The 18,469-nt window shown below is 49.6% G+C and overlaps 1 protein-coding gene across 1 annotated transcript in view; it reads left to right on the forward strand.

The window, feature by feature from the left end:
• Positions 1-18,469, forward strand: part of LOC115083955 (zinc finger protein 774-like) — a 48,679-nt gene that overhangs the window by 22,624 nt on the left and 7,586 nt on the right. Inside the window, exons 5-7 of the mRNA XM_029588128.1 lie at positions 4,143-4,244; positions 13,630-13,809; positions 15,058-15,159. Coding sequence (XP_029443988.1) covers positions 4,143-4,244; positions 13,630-13,809; positions 15,058-15,159 — 384 coding nt within the window. The remainder of the gene's footprint in view (positions 1-4,142; positions 4,245-13,629; positions 13,810-15,057; positions 15,160-18,469) is intronic.

Consider the following 18,469-nt stretch of genomic DNA (forward strand, 5'->3'; position numbering starts at 1 on the left):
ACTGCTCCGACACTGGATTCCATCTGGACAGCAACGCCTTCTGCAGCAGGACCAGATCCAATGTTGAAGCCATGGATCCCAGCACCTGTAAGTAATCCTAGACCCTGGACACTGATAGACGCTGTGACACTTGCAGCTTTGACAATCTGTTCGCTGTCAGATACACTCGGCCCTCCTGGATGTGGGCTCCTAGATACTGCAACAACTGAGACAGAACTAGGTGATTCTTTGCCACATTGATGACCCAACCCAGAGAACCAAGAGTGGTCATCACTCGCTACACCAACCGCACTCCTCTTCAGTCTTTGCCTGGATAAGCTAATTGTCTAGATACAGATGGACCAGAATTCCTTCTTGTCGCAAGGCTGCCGCTACCACCACCATCACTTTTGTGAAGGTCTGAGGCGCCATAGCCAACCTGAAAGGAAGAGCTCGAAACTGAAAATGCTTACCCAACACCTTGAACTGCAGAAACTTCTGATGGTCCTTCCTTATGGGAATATGCAGATAAGCTTCGGTTAGCTCTAAAGATGCCAGGAATTCTCCTTTGCGGACCGCCGCAATCACTATCTGCAACGTCTCCATCCGGAAATGCAGCACTCATAAACTTAAGTTCACCTTCTGCAAATCTAAGATGGGGTGGAAGGTGCCCTCCTTCTTTGGTACCACAAAATAGATGGAGTATCTCCCCCACCCCTGCTTGCTTAGCGGCACCGGAAATTATGGCCTCCAGGCTTATTAATTTTTGTAGAGTCCTCTCCACCACTTCCCTTTTGTTTCAAGAAGAGCAGTGGGACTCCAGAAAGGCTTCCCTGAGTGGACACGAAAATTCTAGGGTGAAACAGTATCTTACAACCTCCAGAACCCACTGGTCAAGGTAATCTTGGCCCACTCCTAGTAAAAATGGGACAACCTGCCCCCTACTGCTTACAGCGAGGAGTGGACAAACCTGGCTTCTTTGAGAGTTCTTATTGCCTCCGGTCCCATGAATGGACCCACTTCTGGAGGACCTGCTGGCACCCCGAAAGGACTGCTGATGACCAGGAGACTGCTTGGAACTCAAAGAGGAAGTCCCTCTGCCAGACTGAAACCTCCTTGAGTCCCGGGAACGGGATGGAAAAACCTTCTTATTGGTCGTCATATCCTCTGGTAGTCTGTTTCCCTTGGACTCTAGATCCTCCCCAAAAAAGCAGCTTCCCCTGGAAAGGAAGATTACATAGCTGAGTCTTGGACCACATGTCCGCCATCCAATTGTGCACCAGAGAAGTCTGTGTGCAGCCACCACCGAGACCATATTTCTGGCCAAAGCACAGATCAAGTCGTATAAGGCACCTGCCACATAAGCCCCCACCCCTCAGCTTCCAGGCGAGCCTCCTGAATGGGGATGAGCACCCTGGACGATGCCTGCTCCTGCGGCTTCTGGATCCAGCACAAACAAGCCCGCTGCATCACATTCAAGGCTGACACCTCAAACATGCGCTTCAACTGAATCTCCAACTTACATTCCTAGACATCCTTCAGAGTGGAGGACCCCGCCATCGGAATTGTAGTCTTCTTAGTTACCACAGAGATCACTGCGTCCACCTTCAGAGTCTTAAGGCAGTCCAAATGCTCTTCCAGCAAGGGATAAAGCTTCGCCATTGCCCTCCCGACCTTTAAGCCTGCTTCTGAGAAATCCCAGTCCTGGCTAATCAGCTTCTGAATCTTTTTAGGGATGGGAAAGGCACTCAGCGGCCCCCACAATCCATCCAGAACCAGATTGACGCCCTCATTATCCGACTCCCCCCTGAGTTAGCTTCACCCCCAATTCTTCCAACACCTGTGAAATAAGGGGCTGAAGTTCCTCCTTCTTAAACAGGCGGACCACGCGAGGCTCATCTCCCTCGCTCCCGGTCTCCCCGATATCTGGGTCATCCTTGCTCACATCCGGATTCGGATTCTGAACCCCATCCGGGTATCCATCCGGATCCGCTCCCTGTTACGACTCAGCATCCTCCTGCATGTTGTCCGAATCATCCAGATCCCTGGGGTCACCCTCCGCACAAGCGACACGTAACCCCAGGGACTTGAGCATGCGCTCTGGACCGCCCGCTGAAGCTAACCTGGGTCTCTTGAGCGGTCCTGGCCTTCTGTCTCTGGGTCTCCTCTCCCCTGCACTCTTTCTAGTCAGAAAAGCTTCGTGCATCAGCGGGACAAATTCGGGTGAAAATTCCTGCTCGGGGAGGCTGGAATCCGAATCCGCTCCCTCCTCCTGACTATCCTCCAGTTCCTGCCCCGCAGGAGAGAGTGGAGGAGGGGAGTCCCCGGGCTCTTGATTGGCTGAGGCTCCCTGCTTGCCCTCCCCCTCAGGAATAGCATCAGAGGAGACACCCCCCCCCCCCCCCTTTAGTGCTTGCTGTGGACCCTGCGGATTGGGACGCCCTCTTGGCCTTCAAAACCTTCAGAGAAAGTCCCTCCCCTCCCGAAGCACAACCTGTGCAGACGGAGTGAGAATTCAAGTGGGCAGCCCAGAGCCCACAGGCCTTACAAACCTCCACATGCAGCTTGTCTGCCATGAGGCCTGCGAAACTGCTACGCAGGCCGCACATGTGAACGTCCTTCCGAGTTGTGCCGAAACTGCTAGCGCGTGGGAAAAACAGCACAAGCCCTAATGCCGTGCGACTCTTTGGGCGCGCTGTAAGGTTTCCCCCGCTGGGAAATTCAACCTTACTAGGCCTCTCTCACTCTCCCCTTCCTATCAGCTGCGGAAGAACCCGCTGGCCGACCGCCCCGGCACTGCAGCTACAGGCTCCCGTCTGCCTTTTTTTTTTTTTTTTTTTTTGTTAAACAAACTTAAAATAAAAAAAATTCAACACAGCGAATAAGAAAATTTTTAAAAAGGAGATACTTCCCTGAATGGAGCCAGCAGTATACAGGAGGGGACTTCGAGGCGCCAAGAGGGAGGCAGTCCCCTGGGTATCAAGGTCCCCGGGAACCTAGCACCTCGGGGAGCAGACTCCAAACTTCAAATTTCCAAGTCTCCCAAATCATTCAGAACTGCAGGTGTGCCACCTCTACCATCTGCTGGAGACAGAGAAATACTGAGGGACTGCAGGGGGCACTCTCGTTTATGGAGCAGTGCCTCAAAGATGTTCTTCTCTGCTTCCATCTGCTGATAGGGATGCATAAACCCCACTGGTCTGGACTGATCTGGGTATGTTCAGGAAAGAATATGTGCTCCATGTTCATGAGGCTGAGTGCCCCACCCAGGTGCAGAGCGATTTCATCCTTCGTCTGGCCCTTACGGGGAACTGTGTTCCCGGGAAAGCAGTGATACCTCCCTACAGAGCTGCTCTCCTCATTGAACCTGGCTCTGTTCAGTAGCACACCTCTGTACCAATAATTAAACTTTTGCATATCCTGAGGGGTACCTTAATTCAAGAAGTGAGAAACCCCAGGCGTCTTTCAAACCATTTTTAATGATTTAGTGCAGATCCTCAGCAGGGCGGGTGAATGTTTGTTTTTTGACCTAGGTCATGGAGTATGAGGGTGATAGCCCTCCTTGTGGAATGGTGAACCCCAGCACTGTCGAATGCTGCGGAAACATGCATGCAGCCATCTGGGGAGGGGGCGAGTTGTATGTGCACATCTGCTCCACACCCCCTGCCTGGGGATCTCTGGAGTAGGAGGCAAAGCTGTTAGATTGAGAAAAGCCCTGGTGTCCACCTGAGCACTGGCCGATGACTCCAGGTCCCTCAGGCCGGGCTGAGCCAGCCCTGATTTTGCTCCATAGCATACATGGAAATGGGGTTCTGATTCCCCCCCCCCCCCAAAAAAAACCCCATGGATGAGTGAGGTAAAACCAGGACTGGAGCAGCTTTGCCTAATGAGAGAGAGCCATCTGGAAATGCTTGTTTGCATTAGGATCAGCATGGGACAACCTGTCCTATTCAGAGGAGGTTATGCATCGCTTCATCTGTTTATGCCCCGTTTGCCCTCTGAGGAAAGGTTTCAGGGGACCCAGCATGCACAAGCCGTCCTTTAGCACCGACAAGCACCATAAAATGGAGAAAAGGGCCGCCAAGGCCCATTTCGATTTGTTTATGACTTGGCAAGTATTCGCTGAGGATTAAGGGGGGAACCTCTTTTTCTCTCCGGCACAGGTCGCGCAGCAGTCAGGCCGGACATCCTGCTGAAGACGGAGCCGGAGGAGGAGCCAGGAGCCGGGGAGAAGCAAAGAGAAGACTCCGGCAGCTCCTGCAGAGGTGAGGAGATGCTTCTCCTGCAGAATCGTGATGCCCGCCCTGTTCCAGAGATTTAGGGAAAAAATCAGGCAAACAAGCATGCATGCCAAAAAAAAAATCATGGTGGGACTTTTCCCTAATTCAAAATGTTGCACTTTAGGCCAAAAATCCCACTGTACTTTTTATTCAAGGTTTATTTTTATAATTTTTGTTTTTGTACACATGTGACTACTTTTCCCTTCCTGAAGTTGCTACAGGACAAACTGACTTGCGTTATTTTGGCCTATCTTTGGTAGCAACATTGCATGCAACCCTATGACTAGAGTTGAACCTTAGTGATTAGCCGAACTCCAAGGTGCGTGAAGTTGGAGCTGGACTTTGTAAAATGCTAAAATGGAAGCTAAAAGTCGAATGAGAGAATGGTACCAAGAAGGGTAATAATCAGAGCCCCTGGTCTCCTGCCGCAGCTGGGAGGGAGAGGAAAGTCTGCAGCAGTGCTTTTTGGAAATTCTCTCCTGCATTTGCATAAATTTACATATGATTGCATTCTCCCAGGACAAAGCAGGATGTTAGTCCTCCATGTGGGTGACATCATCAGATGGAGCCCTATCACGGAACACTTTTGTCAAAGTTCTAGAACTTTGACTGGCACACTGAGCATGCCCAGCATGGCACCAACCCTGTGGCCACACGGGGGTCCCCCTTCAGTCTCTTTTTTTTTTTTTTCTGCGCAGCAGTTGCCTCGCGGTTCTTAGAGCTGGGCGGTGTGACTTTTCCTCATGGAAAATTTTGAAGTTTAACTTCGTTGTTCACCCCGTCCCGGGGTCCCCCATCACGCTTCGACTCCTCCGTTGTTTTGGTGAGTTATTTCGTGCTTAAACGGTTGGTTCCCGTTTCTTCACCTCACGGTGACCGAAAACCACCGACCGCACGTCACCTATTTTTCACTGTGGCGACCGGTTTTCGAGTGCCCACGGACGATGTCCATAACGGACCCGCACACCGTGTGCGTCCTGTGCCTCGGGCCTTCCCGTGACGTCTGTCCGGTTCCCGAACTGCGCCCAGATGACCCCCAAAGGCCGGCGCGACCGCCTGGAGAAGATGGAGCACTTTGACAAAAGTATTCTGTGACAGGGCTCCATCTGATGATGTCACCCATATGTGAGGGCTAACATCCCGCTGTCCTGGGAGAACACCTGTTACAGGTAAGCAACTCTGATTTACTCAGTATGCACAAAATGTCAGTTGTATTAAAAATCCTAGGTTCATGAGGTCAGAATTCTGAAAAGTGGTGAGGGAACAAGTTATCTGGCTACGGTTAACCAGATAAGGTATCACGGCATTTAGCAGGATGAGTCTCCCACTCGGGGTATTCGCCTAAAGGTAGCCTGATAATGTTACCTGGATAACTTTCAAACCTAGCTGGCTATGTCTGAATATAACCATTTGGGTCTAACTTTATGCGGATAAGCATACCTGAAAAACTTTAGCCTTAACCAGCAATACTCAAAATGTAGCTGTTTAAGTGGAGGAAAAACAAAAATTAAAAAAAAAAGAAAAGAAAGAAATCCTTGCGAGCCTGAAGGCCCTGCTAAATCACTTAAACTTTCGTCAGGTAGAGCCCTCGAACCCCCAAAAGATTTGTAAAAGGTTGCGGCACTGTCGGCCCGAGGAGACTTCCAGCCCCCGAATTCTGAAACTATGTCCTGCCTCTGGGGGGGCCTCCTCCTAGTTCCCTCCCGGCATCCCCCCGGCAACCCCTCCGGCTGGCTGGGAGCAGCGTCCCGTGTTGCTTTGAGAGGAGGGTTTGGGCTGGAGTTGTTATGTGTCTGGAGTGGTGATAGGGGGAGGCTGGGATTAGAAGGGGACCCAGAGGCCGGGTATATATTTAAAATTTGGGGGGAGGGGGAGACTCCTTAGGCTCATAGGCCTGCAATCTTTTTGGAGGGTGGAGGAGGGCTATTTGGAAACTCTGCCTGATATAAGTTTGAGTGATTTAGTGAGCTGGGAGATTGCACCCTTAGGCTTGTAAGGATTTCTTTTTTTGGTTTTTGTTTTTCCTTCATGTAACTGGCTACATTTTGAATATTGCAGGTGAAGGCTACAGTTATCAGGCTGCACTTGCATGGATAGCTTCACACCTGTTCTGGGCATGAACAGACCTAGCCTGCTAGCACGGACGTTCAGTGCTACCTGGCCAGGTTTGAGCTCCTCCCTGGCACCCCTCTAGTCTGGATGCATTTTAGCTGCATAACAACTTGCCCGGCTAAAACTTAAACAGTTAGTGTTTTGCCCAAACTTAGCGGGACAAAGCCTTCTGAATGTTTTCTGAACTACGTTTTTCTAAGCTTGGTTGCATGAACCTGCCTGCGGTTGGTTCACCTCCATCTGTTAACCGCCCCAGTGGCTGCTTCCTGTGCAGACTGTTAAAAGGAGCTTATTCCTTGCAGTGGCACTCGGTTCGGTTTTCCCTGTCCTCAGATTAGCCCACCTGTTACCTTCTCCGCTGACATTTTGCTGTCTTGGCTTCAAACCTCTTATGTGTGTGTTGGGTGGTCTTTCTGGTCCTCTTGAGCAGCGTATAAGCTCCTGGGAGCAGGGACTCTCCCTTCTGTGACTCTGCACGGCGCCGCATACCTTTTGGTATGTGCTGTACAAATCCTGGTGATAATGAGTGAGAATAACTTTTTTTATTTTTAACTTTCCTTTTCTCTACATTTTGTTTTTTTTTTCCTTTGCCTTCCTTTCTTTTCTCCTGGCTCCCTCACTCTTGCCTCTTCTGTCTTTCCTCCTTTCAGTCATCCCTCCCTCTTTCTTCCTCCATCTCTCATTCCATTTCTTTTGCTGATCCTCACCCCCCTCCTCTTCCTTTCACGCTCTCTCCACCTGCTGGCCTCTTCTCCTCTCTTCTGCCCCTCTCTCCCACTCCTGCCCAGTCGAGCCACCAGGCCCTTCTTCTCTTTCTCCCTACCAGCTCGTTATCAACTTTTCCTTTCTGCACCCCCACCTGCCTGCCACTTGCCTCTCTTCTCCATCTGCCCCCCCTCCCCCCCAAGCCAAACCCCAGACACCTCTCTCCACCACCCACCATATCTCCTTTGCCGGTGTCACGTCTACTGTGAAGCTCTCCGGTGCCGCCCGGCTCCGTTCACAGCGAGGTGTGCGGTGCCGGTGCAAACTCTCTGGTCTTGCAAATAAACGTCACCAGCACTGCACGCCTCACAGTAAACAGAAGTGCACGGCACCAGGGGAGCTTCAGAGTAACGGCAGCAAGTGCCAGCACTAACAGCGAGGGAGCCGGGCGTGGGGGAGGCGAGAGGGGCACTTTCCCATCATGCTGTGGCAAAAGGAACGCTGTGCAGCGCTGGCCAAGGTATTGCAGGAAACGGGGGGTCCACAATGATGATGTGTTTGAGCATAAACGCATTGCCCGAGAGTTTTGGACGTGAGTGTAGAGGAGCAAGGAGGCCCCGTTTATCCTGTGCTTGGAGGGCCTGGCGTCCTTTTTGGTCAATAGTGCCTTTTTCTATTGCATTTCAGAAATGTGAAAAATACAATTTCCCTGTACGTACCCGGATCAGTCCAGACTCCTGGTTTTGCCTCCCCTCCAGCAGATGGCGACAGAGAAAGCTTTGACTGACTCTGCCGTATATCCTGAGGTGCCACCTGCAGTCCGTCAGTATATCTCTGTCTCCAGCAGATGGTGGAGGTGCAAAATCCTGCAGTCTGTGATAGTTTAGTTTGAGAGGAAAAAAACAACAAAGTTGTGGTAGTAAGTTTAAGATTAGTCTTAGTTTTTTGGTTTTTTTTGCAGGGCTGACTCTGTTAAAAAAAAAAAAAAAAAAAAAAAAGTTTAGGAAGCTGTTTTCACTGCCTCCCAGAGGGTTGCCAAGTCCTAAGGGGACCATCCTCCCTGGTTCTCGAGGTTGAGGACCCTGCATCCACTCCTGGTTCAGGTGATACCGGGGATCCCGGCTCACTCACCCTGAATGGCGCAGGACCCGCGGAGCAACCGGAAAAACAAAACAAACAAACAAAAAAAAGTTTTGAAGGCAAGTGGCCGAGAAGGCAGTGCACAGTCGGCTCCGTTTTTACCTCCGTGGGAGGGAGGGACCTTTCACCGCTGGTGGTTCAGGTTTCTATCTCCCTCTCTCTTGCCGAACCAACGATGCCACCTATGGGTGTCAAGGGACGGCCTATGTGCTGCGTGCCTCCCTGGGGGGGATGGGCACGTCGGATGGAGCCGCAAAGGCCGCAATTCGGCCAGGACGAGCATCAGGGAGGAGCCGGCACCCGAGGACTCCCTCTCCAGACCCGTTCCCGCTTAGTGCAGGAACAGACGACATTTTGCACGGCTTTCGCACGGCAACACGTCTTGCAGAGCAGGGAGCGTTGGATCTCCCTCCCTTGTCCCCGCAGCAGGCAGCCTTCGGAGGTGGGGGGGGGGCGAACCGATGACAGGAGCAGCAGGCACCGGGGACGACGGCCTTGAGGAGGCCTCAAACTCCTCCTCCTCATCCTCTTTCTCCTCTGATTTTATTCTACTGCTGCATAAAGCCTATAAGATTAAAAAAAAGCACATAAAAGATGCCCGGGTGGTGGTTCCATGGTGCTTCCTGGTACCCATGTTTCCAAACGGACGAGACCCCTGGAGCAGGGGTCAGGTCCACGGGGTAAGCGTCCCCTTAGGTCCGGCAAGTTTCATTCACAAACTGACGCTGCTTCAGAGGAGTCCAATCCGGAGGACCAGGGACCCCGAGACAAACCCCCGCCGGGGGTGGATTTCGGGGCTGATCAGGTCCGAGAGTGCTGCCCTAATCCTCACGTGACGGACAAGGATGATCCCAAGGTGGTCCATATTTTTCGGAGGGACGAGCTGAGTCCCCTTATTCCGGCTATTTTAGAGGAATTGGGCATTGAAGCCCTGCAGAAGGACTCCCGCATGGGGGATATCGATCCAGTTATGGTGGGCTTGAGGGGTCCGACCATATCTTTCACCTTTCTGACACTGACTTACTCTTCCGTGAATGGGACACCCCGGATTTGGGTCTGAAGGTCAGTAAAGCGATGGACAGACTGTACCCTTTGCCAGAAGACGCTTTGGATATCTTGAGGATCCCAAAGGTGGATGCCCCTGTGTCTGCAGTCACCAAAAAGACTACCATTCCGGTGACGGGAACCATGGCCCTTAAGGAACTTCAGGACCGCAAGCTTGAAGTACAGCTCAATAGGAATTTTGAAGTTTCAGCCCTGGGAGTGCAGGCTGCCATGTGCAGCATCTTTGCCCTGCAGGCTGGGCTTCGATGAGTACAGCTTTTACAAAGCAATCCTTCCCTCTCGGAGGAAGAGGTGATGCAGGCTGGGCGCTTAGAGGCGGCAGTGGCCTATAGCGCTGATGCCTTATACGATTTGCTGCGCACTTCGGGTCGGTCTATGGTGTCGGCAGTTTCTGCCCGTAGGCTCCTTTGAGAAACTTGTCGGTGGATGTATCCTCTAAGGCGCAACTCGGGAAAGCGTCTTTTTGGAAAGGACTTGGAAGATATGATACAGTCCTTAGGGGAGAACAAGGTCCATAAGTTGCTGGAGGATTGCCCTAGGGCCAGAGGTTGTTTTCCCTCTCGATTTAGAACAAATTTGAGGTTCTGCTTTTCTCGACTATTGGGTCCCAATTTCAGACAACCTCTAGGTAGACAGCAATCTTGGTCCCAGTCCTTTCATGGACGTCGTTTTGGAAGACCTGGGATCCCCCACTCAGCAGGAGGAGTTAAATCCTCCCAATGAAGCGAGGCCGGTCCATTCCCCAGTTTGGGAGGTGGGAGGCAGGCTGTCTCTGTTTTACGGGGAATGAACCAAGTGTATGTCAGACCAGTGGGTCCTCAGTGTGATAAGACAAGGTTACGCTTTATATTTTGTTCGATGACTGCGAGATCGGTTTCTTGTCTCTCCGTGCTCCTACGAAGAGAAGTGTCGAGTAGTGCAAGACATATTGCAGCACCTGCGCTATCTCTGGGCTATCATTTCGGTCCCTCAGGCCGAGCAGCGAAAGGGTCGTTACTCCATTTACTTCGTTGTGCCAAAAAAGGAAGGCACATTTTGGCCCATTCTAGATCTCAAGAGAGTCAACCACTGTCTCAGAGTCCCGAGATTTCACATGGAGACCCTCAGATTGGTCATTGCTTCGGTACACAAGGGAGAATTTCTTGCGTCGCTAGATTTGACTGAGGCATACTTGCACATCGGCATCCAGCATGATCACCAGAGGTTCCTGAGATTCTGCATCCTGGGACAACATTTTCAATTTTGAGCTCTACCATTCGGACTGGCCACGGCTCCCAGGATCTTTACCAAGGTGATGTGGTGGCGCCGCAACTCCGGAAGGAGGGTCTTTTAGTCCACCCGTATCTGGATGACTGGCTAATTCAGGCAAAGTTGGAGTCTCTTTACCATTCGGTGGTACACCGAGTACTTTCTTGCGGTGACTGGGTTGAGTGGTCAACCTCAACAAGAGCCACCTGACTCCCTCCCAGTCGCTGGAGTTCCTAGGAGCCCTGTTCGACACTCATCAGCGGAGGGTATTTCTTCCCAAACACCGCCTTCTCAAGTTGCAGGGACAGGTTCGAGACTTATTGTCCAATCATACTCCAAGAGTATGGGATTATTTGAGAGTCTTCAGCTCGATGACTTCCACCCTGAGTTGGTTCCTTGGGGCTTTGCTCATATGAGACCGCTACATTCAGCATTGCTTTCCCGCTGGAACCCGGTTTCCGAACAATATCACCTTCCCCTTCCTCTTACGGATGCGGCTCAGTCCAGTCTGGATTGGTGGCTACTGTCGGACAACTTGAGACATGGAGTGTCCCTGGAAGTTCCCAATTGGACAGTGGTCAGCATGGACGCCAATCTCTCCAGCTGGGGAGCAGTTTGTCAGGGAACATCGGTTCAAGGTCAGTGGTCCTTGTCAGAGGCCCAGTGGTCGATCAATTATCTGGCGACCAGAGCTGTGCGTTTGGCGTTGCAGGCTCTCCAGCCCTTCCTGCAGGGGAAGTCTGTCCGAATTCTGTCCGACAATGCGACCGCAGTGGCTTATATCAATTGGCAGGGGGGAACCAAAAGCCAATCATTGGCACTCAAGGCGCAGCAGCTGAAACTCTGGGTGGAGCAGCATTTAGTCAGCATAGCAGCCTCTCACATCCAAGCCGACTTTCTCAATCATCACCGCCTCGACCCCGGAGAGTGGGAGTTATCCGATGAGGCCTTTCAACGGATATGCGACAAGTGGTCTAGGCTGGCGGTGGACCTTTATGGCAACCTTTTGGAATTCCAAGGCCCCTTGCTTTTTCAGTCAGAGGCGAGAACGGTGGAGCGGAAGGAGTGGATGCCTTAGTGCTTCCCTGGCCGAAGGACGTTCTTCTATACGTTTTTCCGCCCTGGACTCTGATCGGCAGAGTGCTAAGATGAATAGAGGCTCACCAGGCAGAGGTCATGCTAGTGGTCCCAGAGTAGCCAAGACGGGGCCACTTGCGGATCTGATCACTCTGGCGGTTGGCGACCCCCTTGAGGTTTCGGGATCTCCCAAACCTCCTCCGTCAGGGCCCCATTTGTTTGGAAGAGGTAGATCGCTTTTATCTAGCAGCATGGCTTTTGAGAGGCGCCGTCTAAAGAACAAAGATTATTCAGACACTGTGGTGGCTACTCTTTTGCATTCGCGTAAGACTTCTACCTCCCTGGCCTATGTCAGTGTGCGGGGAATTTTTGAGTCTTGGTGCGTGGAGCACAAGTTAGACCCTACCCAAGCCTTAGTGTCGGATATTTTGTCCTTTTCGCAAGCAGGGTTAGCTAAAGGGTTGTTGTGCAGTTCCTTGTGGGTGCAGGTAGCAGCTCTTGGTTTTTTCCGTGGTAAGTTAAACGGCATGTCATTAGCAGCGCATCCAGACGTGGCGCGTTTTCTCCGGAGAGCAAAGCATTTGCACCCCCTGATCAGGAATCCTTGCCCTTCGTGGAGTCTGAGCTTGGTTCTCAAAGCCCTATGTGCTGTGCCCTTTGAGCCCTTGAAGAGGGCAACTTTGAAGGATCTCACGTTGAAGGTGGTATTCGTCGTGCTTATTTCATCTGCACTCCGAGTGTCGGATTTTCAAGCATTATCCTGCAGGGAACCCTTTTTAAGGATTACAGAAGCAGGAGTTTCCAAAGGTAGCCGCCTCCTTTCACTTGAATCAGTCGATGGAGCTTCCGGCTTTTCCAGGTTTGGACCGTTCTGATCCCTATTATAGGGAGCTCAGGAAATTAGACATACGATGCGTCATGTTGCACTATTTGGAGGTAACTAACAGTTTCCATATGTTGGATCATCTGTTCGTACTCTGGAGTGGTCCCAGAAGAGGGTATAAAGCATCTGGAGCCACTATTGCTCGTTGGTTGAAGGAGGCTATTGAGTCAGCGTATCTTCTTTCTCATCAGCTGCTTCCGGTCAGTTTGAGAGCTCATTCTACTCGTTCGCAAGCAACATTGTGGGTGTAGTGTTGTCAAGTTTTGCCACAGGAGATTTGTAGGGCAGCGACTTGGAAGTCTTTGCATACATTTGCTAGGCATTACAGGTTGGATGTCCAGGCCCCATGCTCGGCAGGCTTTGGAGAAGGAGTAATCTGAGTGGGACTCTCAAGGTCCCACCCCAAGTAAGAGAGCTCTGGTACATCCCAGGAGTCTGGACTGATCAGAGTACATACAGGGAAAGGAGAATTGGTTCTTACCTACTAATTTTCATTCCTGTAGTACCACGGATCAGTCCAGAGTCCTGCCCATTTCTGCGTAGAGGTAACAGAGAGTCCGCTCGTTCACTGTGGTTTTGGTTTTTTTTAATGCTATCTGCAGATAAGTTTTTACAGGTTTTCAAATTTTGTACGTTTTTGAATGTTATCGTGGGGTCTGCTTCCACTTGGGGTTGGTGAATGGGATGTGTACATTCCTAGCCCAAGTGGAGAGTAGTAACAGTTAGTTGTGTTGGATAGTTGAATTTTATAGGGCATACTGTTTTGATACCAATTAATACTGACGGACTGCAGGTGGCACTTCAGGATGTAGGGCAGAGTCAGTCAAAGCTTTCTCTGTCTCCATCTGCTGGAGGGGAAGCAAAACCAGGAGTCTGGACTGATCCATGGTACTACAGGAAGGAAAGAAAATTAGCAGGTAAGAACCAATTTTCCTTTCATTTTGATGTGGCCATCTTGTCCATAGAGGTCAGATTGTCAGTAATAAACCCCCAAGGTTTGTGGAAATAATTTGTTTTCCTTCTGTATTGTAAAAAAATAAATTTATCCACAATAAAGAAGGGAAAAAGATGAGGTCACAGTTACTTTCTTGTCAGAGACCGAGGAGAAACAGAGTGTAACCTCTCTCGCCACATGTGCAGGCTCTCCCACCGCCAGACCGGACATCGTACCGAAGACAGAGCGAGAGGAAGAACCATGCGGCTGGGGTCACCAGGACTCCGAGGAGGAGGAGGAGGAAGAGCAGTGCAGCTGGGGTCACCAGGACTCTGAGGAGGAGGAGGACGAGGATGACGGCGAAGCTCCTGAGAGTCCGAGCGTAGGTGAGGGAGGAGGAGCAGCTTCTTGGTGGCTCTCCCCATTGTTCTGGTGTCTCTTGCATAGCACAGTGCATCCACGTAGCGTTAGGCATCCTTCGGAAAACGGGGGACGTAAAGGAAGAAGAGCGCTCGCAGCTCTGAGAGCAACAGATGTGAAAGTGCAAGGAGTGGGGAGCCTGGGGTTCCCTGGCCCATAGAGCTGACAGTCCAAAGAAAGCAGAGAAGAAATATTTTGGGATTTACTGGCTAAGGAAGGCAGCAAAGACAGATGGGGTGGCTGCATGGCAAGGTGACTTAGGTTCCATGGAAGAAGTGGACTTTGAGCTGAGAAATATCTGGCAATTTTGTCCAGCAGCATTGGCTTTCCAAGAAAAATAGGCCGAAAGAAAATGATTTGCTGAATATTTATTTCTTCTCGAACCTGTCTTTGTTTTTTTTTTTAAATTGTATTTAGTTTTGTTTTCTTGCTGCCTCTCCCTCTGCATAGTCCACCTCCTATATTTTATTACTTCAGCACTTTCTTCTCACCTTACTTTTTGTCCAAGATCTACTCTCTTCTGCCATCAAGACGCAAAACTAAGACACATTTTCATGACCGATGAAACTGGAGCATTTTAAAGCTCTGTCCCTTCTGGCGCCTTGCATGCTCTAATGCAGCAGGCCGAAGGATGAGTAACCTGCCACATAGTGCCCGCTTCAGCCCCCAGTTTTCTGGTTCCAGTCATGTTTGTTTGTAAATGCTTGAGACACCTAAATTTGTTTATCGTATTCTTCACCTAGCATCTTCCCATTGAGAAAACAGCTAGGAAAAAGTTCTTCGGGAGGTCTGGTTCCATGGCCAGGCCGTGGCACAGGAAACTCTGGTTCTAGTCTCCTGTCCGAGGTGGCGGGGGCTTGGGCAGGCCGTGAGAGGTGAGGGAAAGAAGGTGACCGGCGTTACCATGGTGACCTCTGCTGGCAGAAGAGCAGCACCGAGACCTTCCGTGTCAGAGTAGACTTCCCGCCAGCCTGGGAATCCTGAGTTACGTGGAGAAGGAGCTAAAGGGGAAAAAACGAGCCTGTGGGAGATGTCCCTTCTCTGTCCTTTCCCTCTTTCTCTTGGGGGTCGCCGTTTTCCCTCTCTCTCCCCTTGGCCCCCCTCTCTCTATATTGCCGTATTTATGTCTCTATCTTCCATAAGTGGAGGTGGGTTTAATAACATCCTTGTTGAAGGTGAGAAGAAACCAATGCGATTCTCTTTCCCACAAACAGATATCCAGCCCGACGTCATAATAAAGATAGAGCCGGGGGAAGAGCCATGCGCGTGGGGCCAGGATCCGGCGGAGAGGGAGCCTCCACCCAGCTGCTTCATAGGTGAGCGGTGATGGGGCGCTCATCATCTTCCCCATAGACAGGAAACGAGAACCCTGGCAAAACCGGATTTTTTCGCCAGTCCCAAGCTACTGTGGCAATAAAGGTCAACAGACAAAGTTGTAGGTGTGAGACCTTTGTATTGGACTAACTTGGTGACGGTTGTGCCTGGCTTTCCAGGGCTGTTTTCCCTTCATAGGTCAGCAGACCTTTTGGTGGGTGCACAGCTCTCTGCAGCTAATCACAACTACAGTGGCTATAGAAAGTCTGCACCCTCTTCCATAATGTTCACCTTTTTTGTTGCCTGTATAGCCTGGAAGTTAAATGCATTAAAAATCATGTTTGTTTCCATGTATCCACACATCCTACCTCACAAATGGCAAATATATTCCAGAATTCCTTAGAAAATGAAGTGGAAATAGAAACATGGATTAGCTTAGTTGGATAAATGTTCACCCCCACCCCCTTTGTATTTCTGTAGCAATACTAAATATAGTGGTTTGCAGAAGTATTCGATCTCTTAAAAAGTCAGCAGATTTGTCTGGATTTATAAATGACACTTACATAGATTATTCCAGACAGTATGTTTATTGCAAACCAGTAAGCTGTTAAAGTAAAGTTTCAAAGTCACAATTCATTATTTCTTTGCATTTAAAAAAAAATTAAAAAAATTAAAAACTGAAAATTGCTGCTTGCATAAGTATTCAACCCCTGTGCTGTGGAAGCTCCAGGTTTACACAGATGAAAGATTTTACCCTAACAAGTGGCCTCTACCTGTGAATCATTAAAAAAAAAAAAAAAAAAGTCAGCTTTTCTGGATAAAACACCTCCTAATTCTAGTACCATTGGTCAGGCTGTGAAAATGAAGACTAAAAAATTTAAGACAAAGTTATAGACATGCACAGGATAGGAAAAGGCTGCAAAATAATAACCAAGTGCTAGGATATCCCAGTGAGCACTGTTGGAGCAATTGTGAGGAAGTAGAAGCTGCATCATAGCACCCAGGCACTGCCTAGACAAGGCATCCCTCAAAATTCAGCGTCCAAGCAAGGAGGAGACTTGTGAGGGAAGCCACAGAGTGGCGATCAATCATCACTTTGAAGGAGCTACAGAGTTCAGTGGCTGAGACTAGAGCGGAGGTGAACCAGTCAACCATATCAAGAGCTCTGCATACAACAGGCCTACATGGGAAGGTGGCTAGAAAGAAGCCATTACTGACGAAAAACCACATCAAAGCACATCTGGAGTTTGTCAGAAAGCATCAGAGTGACTCAGCTAACATGTGGGATAAGGTTTTGTGGTCAGATGAGACACAAATGGAGCTTTTGGGCCAAAATTCAAAACACTATGTGCGGCGCAAACCTAACACTGCCCATTCCTCAGCAAACACCATCCCGACAGCATCGTGTTGCGGGCCTGCTTTTCCTCAGCAAGGACTGGGCATATTGTTAAAATTCAAGGAAGGATGGATGGTGCAATTGCAAGACAACTTGCTTCAGTCTGCTAAAAAAACTAAAACACAGGAGAAAGTTCTCCTTTCTGCAGGACACTGATCCCAAGCACAAGGCCGAAGCAACACAGGAGTGGCTGAACAACAAAAAGGTGAATGTTCTACAATGGCCAAGTCAAAGTCCAGATCTCAATCCATTCAAGAATCTGTGGAACCATTTGAAAATTGCAGTCCATAAGTATCATTCAACCAACCTGAACAACCTGGAGCAAATCTGCCAGGAAGATTGAGCAAAAATCACTCCCAAACCGTGTGCAAAGCTGGTAGAAACTTACCCCAACTGACTTAAAGCTGTTATTGCAGAAAAGGTGGTTCTACCAAGTACTAGTTTGAAGGGGTTAATTACATATACAAGCAGCATTTTTCAGTTTATTTTATTTTACAGAAGATGCAGATAAATAATGAATTGTGACTTTGAAAATTTACTTTGAGCATTCTGGTTTGCAATAAACCTACTGTCTGGAGCAATCTGTGTGGGTGTCATTTGTAATCTACACAAATCTGACTTTTTAGGGGGTTGAATACTTCTGCAAGCCACTGTACTTAAAGCTTGGGTGTAACCAATCACCTCCAAAAGCATTCACCGAGTGATTTGGCCCCACCTGTGTAAAAATTGTACTGATTCACATGATGACAGGATGAATTCAGCAGCTCCTGTTGGTTCTCTCTGCTAGGTAGTGCATTTCAAAGCAAAGACCCAACCATGCGCGCCAAGGAGCTGTCCAAAGAACTCCGGGACAAAGTTGTGGAAAGGCACAGATCTGGGGCTGGGTATAAAAGAGTTGCAAAGTCCTTGAATATCCCTCTGAGCACGGTCAAGTCCATTATTAAGAAGTGGAAGGTTTACGGCACCACCAAGACCCTGCCTCGATCAGGCCGTCCCTCCAAACTGGATGACCGAGCAAGAAGGAGACTGATCAGAGAGGCGACCAAGAGACCAATGGCGTCTTTGAAAGAGCTCCAGGCTTCCATGGCCAAGACTGGTCAAAGTGTGCACGTAACGACGATATCCCAGGCACTCCACAAATCTGGCTTGTACGGTCGGACGGCAAGAAAGAAGCCATTGCTCAAGCAATCCCACTGATGTATGCGGAGGAACACTCGGGGGAATACTGTGGCCATGTGGTCTGATGAAACTAAAATAGAACTTTTTGGCTGAAATGCAAAAATCGTTTGGCACAAACCCAACACGACCCAACCCCCCCAGTGTGAAACATGGTGGCAGCATCCTACTATAGGGATGTTTCTCATCGGTAGGGACTGGGGCAGGATAGAAGGGACAATGAATGGAGAAAAGGACAGAAACACTTCTTCAGGAAAACTTTCTGCCCTCTGCAAGAAAACTGGGACTGAAGCTCACCTTTCGACAAAGCTCACCTTTCGGCAAAGCTGAATGATCTGGAGTGGCCCAGTCAGAGTCCTGACCTCAATCCAATCTTGAAGATTACTGCTCTCCAAGGAACCTGACAGAATTTGAACTGGTTTTTGTTTGGTTTTTTTTAATGAAGAATGGCCTAATATTGACAAAATTAAGCGTGCAAAGGTGTGAAACCTATTCCAACAGACTTGTTTCTTTCAGAGGTGCTTCTGCTAAGTATGGACTCCGGGGGGCGGGGGGGTTATCCAGTTGTTGGATTTCAGTTTTGTGTTTTAGATATGTAAATGCATTGACCCCAATAAAAAAAACAAAAAAAAACCTCTTTTGGCCTTGAAAAGTCTGGAGTAAGGGGTGTTGATGGGTGGAAAAAAAATCCTCATTTAAATGCATGCGAGTCTGACACACTGACACAACGAAATGTGAAA

The sequence above is a fragment of the Rhinatrema bivittatum genome, chromosome 2 (genome assembly GCF_901001135.1).
Source record: "Rhinatrema bivittatum chromosome 2, aRhiBiv1.1, whole genome shotgun sequence".
NCBI classification, from domain to species: domain Eukaryota; kingdom Metazoa; phylum Chordata; class Amphibia; order Gymnophiona; family Rhinatrematidae; genus Rhinatrema; species Rhinatrema bivittatum.